The following is a 6,000-nucleotide window of genomic DNA, read 5'->3' on the forward strand; positions in this document are numbered from 1 at the left end:
TTGCCATGCTAGACTAACTGGAGTGACCGATCTAATTGTTAGTTCAGCTATTCCTTGCTTTTCCCCTACCTCGGCTTCACATGCCAAGACCGAGCTATCCATAGAAGAGCTTAAGCCGAACTAACCCAAAACCAAGTCCTGAAGAGGGCTCAGTATACTTCCTCACTTCTACCTCGGCTTTGCATGCCATGACCGAACTAACCAATTTGGCCGTGGCAACCGAGATAACAAGGCCTTCTTGGACCGAGCTAATGAAAAAAGCCATTTTACTCTGCCTTTCTTACTACGGCCCAAAGCGGCCCATTACCCAATCTCGGCCTAATTTATTCATACAAATTACCCTCTCAATATATATATTTTTGGGGTGATTGACTGAATTGAATTATTGAATTAGGGAGTTCACATCCATTATTGATATCAGATAATGTGAGAAACAAGAAAGTACTATGTCTATGACATAGATAGTTTAATGGTTTTAGTTGAACTTACAACTTATTCAACGACATGGAATGCAATTGCATAAGGATAAGCTACTAAAGTTATGTGTACAGCCCACACCCTGTATTGTTGACTTAGGTTGTGTTTGAATCTTGGATTTGTGGAGGGAAAAGTGAATGAAGTAGCTTCTAAGATCCAATCACACCCCAAAGATTGGTTGGAATTCAAAGGATCCAGGTGGGACATAAAAGACTCGAAGTGTGAACTGTTATCACAACAATTATCAAGTACATATCCCACCATACAAGAAAATCATGAGAGACATTGATTTTCTTTCATGATTAGCTAAAATACTAATACATTTAATGGTAGCCTACAAAAATCAAATAAATGTCAAATACTCATAGACTAACCTCTTCTTATGCAAGAGCTGAAAATGACATCCTCTAAAGTTATATACGCTTGATTAAGTAGTTAAGCACAAATTAGAATTATGGACAACATAAAGCATTAATTGATCCAAAAATACACTCACACTAACTAACTAGAGTAGTAGAACACTTGCTAACCTGAACCCAAGTGTGTACTGATTTTTGAGCAAGCATGTTTATCTGGCAATTATGCTGAGAGCTTTGTAGATTTCCTAGCAGAGATAGATGTGTGTATGTTGAAATATACCAAAAAGAAAAGACAATAAAATATGATTTCCACAATTCTTTAAGAACATTAACTACACTGCAAATGTTGGCTATCGCTACACTGCAGATATGCTCTCATATCATGTGAAGCTATCATTCCATCCAAAAAACGTAAATGATAGATCACATTGTGCACTCTGTTAGAAACTCTACCACATACTACCTAAACTAATCATGACAAGTAATAAAACACTATGAGTCTATGAGTGTCATGTTCAGCATAATCTATACTACTTATTTACCCTTAATAAGAGGAATTTTGCACATAATATCACAAAGAAAATACAAAGAATTTCAATGACGAGTACGGAATTAAATGTTTACTTCACAAATTCCAAAACCCATAAATTCATATATAAGCGCATATTTTATATTATCATTAGAAGGTAACACCTTAATTGATGTCCCTGACAGATTTTTAGCATGCCTGAATTACCCCATGCTCAAACATCTTTGCATAATTCTAAAATGCCGAAAAACAAAGATAAAGCAGTTAATTAAGGTCTTCAAACTTCAACATTAAGAATGAATAGCAATACAATGAAGTCAGTTCCTATAGCTGTTTATTATATCAACATCACATGTTGCTGAATCCAGGAAATTGAACTGGTCCACCAACTGCAGGACACACTTTCCAAACACCATCAACAGCAACCTAAAAAGAAGTAAAAAAGTTCACAATTATATTGGATTATCACATAAAAAACTGACAACATGCAGTTCGAAAGTGAGTCCTTAACTCATTGCTGAACATAAATGAAGAAACGATGCGGCTTAGTCGATCATGATTAGGAAAATTTTATAATTTGAAGATAATTATACTTTTGCCAAGGAATTGGTTTTTCAATGTAAAGACAATTTTTCCATAATGGTCCTAAAAGAGATGGTATCAGTAGCATTCTTTGAAGGAAATAAATTCAAAATCGAACTCGTACAATGTTTCGTTGCGGCCATTCAATTCAACATAAATGAGCTAAGAATCCTTGTATTAAAAACTAAAGTTAAAGGTCCAAATTATACCTCCAGCGAATTATTTATACACCTGTGCTGATAACAACCATTTCCTTGGGTCATGGAACCCCTTACAAACCCTGTCCGTACTAATGATGAGGCCATACACCTACAAGAATGAACAGAAGTTATGCCAATGCAGAATTCAAATGTGAGAATCTGAAAAAAGTTCCATAAGCATATCTCACCTTAAGCTATGTCCTCTCACCTCACCCAACATTTTGTCAGGTGCTCGAGCACTGTTCATGCTTGTGCATGATTGCATGATCCATCAGAATAAGCTACATAATAAGTGCAATAGTCAGCTAATGACGACTGCCCACCTGTGATGGCCAAGAATGGAAGTCAATATTCTATAATGGTTATTATTGTACATATTTAAAACAAACATGACTATCTAAATTTAAGTGATCACAAGCTGGAAGTGGAACATCTAAACTTAGCATAAGAAATTAGTGAACAAAAAACTTGCTAGAGTTTTGAATCTTTCCAGCAAGTCACAAGCAAAATCAACTACTGTCTGGAAGAGGATAGATGTCCAGCAAGTCACAAGCAAATGATCCATCGACTCAGCAGCACGACAACACATGCAACACGGATTCACTAAAACATGACCACGCCGTATTAAGTTGTCCAAAGTAAGATTCCGGCCTAAAGCAGTCATCCACATAAAGAAAACCACCTTAGATGGAACACCCGGTAACCAAACACTATTCCAAGGAAAAGCAAAACCATCATCTCCCACCAAACCTTTATAGAAAGATACAACTGAAAACCTCCTCTTAGCCCCCACCCTAGACCACTCCATAACATCTTGACCCCTCTCATTTATTCCCAACCCATATAACACAGCCCACAACTCTATTAACTGAGCAATCTCCCAATCATGCACCGCACGCCACAACTGAATATCCCACACCACCACATCACCACCTCCTAAATAAGATGCCACCGTTGCCTCCCGATCAACCACAATATGAAAAATCAATGGAAAACGGACCGCCAAAGACTCCCCCCCACACCACCTATCCTTCCAAAACCGCACCCGCAACCCATTGCCCACCCTAAAAACTACCCACCTCCAAAACTCCTCCCGACCCATCCAAATCCCTTTCCAAAGCCCACAATCATGCGGGGTGAGCATATCCCCTGAAATCCAATTCCCCCTCCCCACCCCATACTTAGAAGCCACCACTCTCCTCCAGAACCTGTCCGCCTCCAAGGCAAACCGCCACGACCATTTCCCTAACAAAGCCCGATTAAAAGTCACCAACTTCCTCCACCCCAACCCCCTGCAGGCTTAGGTTGACAAATCCTCCCCCAGTCAACCAAATGATACCGAAATTCATCAGCACTACTACCCCATAGAAAATCCCGCTGAAGCCTCTTCAATCGATGCGCGACTAATACAGGAATAACATGAACCGACATAAAATAGGTCGGAATACTGCTCAACACAGTCTTAATCAACGTCAACTGACCGCCCTTCGACAAATACTGCCTCTTCTAACCTGCCAGATGGCGTTGTACATGCTCCACCACCCCATCTCACACCCCTTTCGCCTTGAAAGAGGCACCTAACGACAATCCCAAATAACTAACCGGCAAAACTGTCATCCTACAGCCCAAGACAGCAGCTAAAACCGGTAATCGCGCAACCTCTCCAACTGGAATAAGCTCCGACTTCTGCAAATTAACCCGAAGGCCCAATACTGCCTCAAAACATAACAACACACACCGCAAATGACCCACCTGCTCGACATTAGCCCCGCAAAAGATCAGAGCGTCATCTGCATATAATAAATGAGAGACAATAAGGACACCCTAGACAATGATCCCACAGCAAAGCCCCCCAGGAGACCCCCACGCACAGCTCTATCCAACAATCTACTCAACGCCTCTATCACTAAAATAAATAACAGAGGTGACAACGGATCCCCCTGCCAAAGACCTCGATACGTCGGGAAAAAACCTGCTGGAGATCCATTAATCAAGACAGACATCCGCACAGTCGAAACGCAAAACTTAATCCAACGGCACCAAGTGTTCCCAAAACCCATCCGATCCAACATATACATGAGAAAATCCCAATTAACGTTGTCATATGCCTTCTCAATATCCAATTTGCAAATCAGACCGGGGCGTTGTTGTCGGATCCGAGAATCCACACACTCATTGACAACCAACATAGCATCCAAAATCTGCCTACCGCCAACAAACGCATTCTGGGACTCAAATACCACAGCCTGTAAAACCCCTCTAAGTCTAATGGCAAGAACTTTAGCTAAGACGGATCCTGTGTTTTAATATGAAATTGTGCACTCCCAAATTTGTTTTAAAGTCTAAAACGTCATAAAAGAACTTTTTTCAGCTTTTTAGTTGTAACAACTTTTACATATGGCTCCAATTTTGATACTCAAATGAAATGTCTAATTAAACTATAATGTTATACTGTCTGAATTCTTGTCATTGCTATTCTTAAAATGCTTAACGTTACACTTTTATGTTTCTTTTTCTTTTTTTGTTTTTGTTTTTTTTGCGACGGTAACAAGATGGTCGCTAAAAAACATGTTAGCACTTTTCTTTATTTTTTGTGACGGCAAAATAGCGGTCGTCGTAAATAGTTTAGGTGGTCACGAATAATTTGCGACCATTGCTTTGCCGTCGCAAAAAAAATTTGCTACTCCCACATTCGCGACCCCCATTTACCGTCGCATGGACCGTCGCAAAAGGTCTTTTGCAACTATATTTTTATTATTTGTCACGACTTGTAACGGTCGCAAAAAGTGTTTTTTTTAGTAGTGAAAAAAACTCAATAATAGGGTTTTGAGTCTCAATGCCAAACAGAATAATTTTTAATGTGATATTGTGATATAGCTGGTTCAATTTTTTCCTTTAAAATTTTAACTCTAGATTTTTGTTTGCTTTTCTTTTTTTTTTTTTTTTTTGTGTGTGTGTGTGTAGATTATTGCAATATAATGCAACAAGATTGAATTTTGTCTTTCTAAAATTCTTTTCAGTCCGGTTAAAACCAACAAAACTATGCCAATTGTGAGTAAATATTAAAATAAATAATAATATATATATATATCTTAGTACAAATATAATGATAATATAAATTTTTTTATTGATATGAATAATGAACTACGAATAAAAATCAAAATATTATATAAATTAAAATTTTATAAAAAAAATTAATATAATTATATAAAAAATATAAAATTAATTATAATTTTTTAAAACTCAATAAAAGTTAATATAAACAACTTTAATTGAGACTCCCAGAGTCTCACCCCACCATCCCACACATGTGGAAATTGATAATCGATTAAAAAAAAAAAAAATTGCACCAATCAGAGTCTACTAGGACCCTGGGGCCACCCCAGTGGGGATGCGGGTCATTTTCCTAATATAAAAATCTAGGGCTATTAAAAGTTCAAAGCCTGCCCTTCTTGTGTTTGTGACGTAAGGGACTACATAAGCATTGAATTTTTCCACGTAAGTGTCTGATTGTTGCAGTTGCCCTATCTCTTTTGGATTGTTGTGAGTCATTAGAATTAAAAGGCATCGAAATGGTTTGTAAGTCCAGAACAAAAGAAAGTGAAGAAATAGTCATATGTGGGTCTAACTGAGTTTTCAATCATAATAGAGGCAGTTGTGCAACTGCTTGGGAATAGGACATTCTTGGCTAATTATGATTGTCTTGTTGTTTTCGCCTCTGTGTCATTTTACCTTTCTTGTGGCCTTGCTTTGTTTGTTCTTTTATACATTTGACAACTTGGTTGGGTCAATTTTTATTAAGAATTGATATATTAATTAAGATCATTGAGATATAAATAAAAATAAGAATAAG

At 37.7% G+C, this 6,000-nt stretch overlaps 1 protein-coding gene across 1 annotated transcript; it reads right to left on the reverse strand.

The window, feature by feature from the left end:
* Window positions 1-3,695: 3,695 nt before the first annotated feature.
* LOC145791863 (uncharacterized) lies at window positions 3,696-4,336 on the reverse strand. Its single transcript, XM_082872318.1, has 2 exons — window positions 4,120-4,336; window positions 3,696-3,937 (listed from the first exon to the last, which is right to left on the reverse strand). Exons 1-2 carry the CDS (start codon window positions 4,334-4,336, stop codon window positions 3,696-3,698), a joined length of 459 nt encoding a protein of 152 aa, XP_082728444.1.
* Window positions 4,337-6,000: the final 1,664 nt, after the last annotated feature.

The sequence above is a fragment of the Camellia sinensis genome, chromosome 5, assembly GCF_055761805.1.
Source record: "Camellia sinensis isolate YWXY chromosome 5, ASM5576180v1, whole genome shotgun sequence".
Lineage (NCBI taxonomy): Eukaryota > Viridiplantae > Streptophyta > Magnoliopsida > Ericales > Theaceae > Camellia > Camellia sinensis.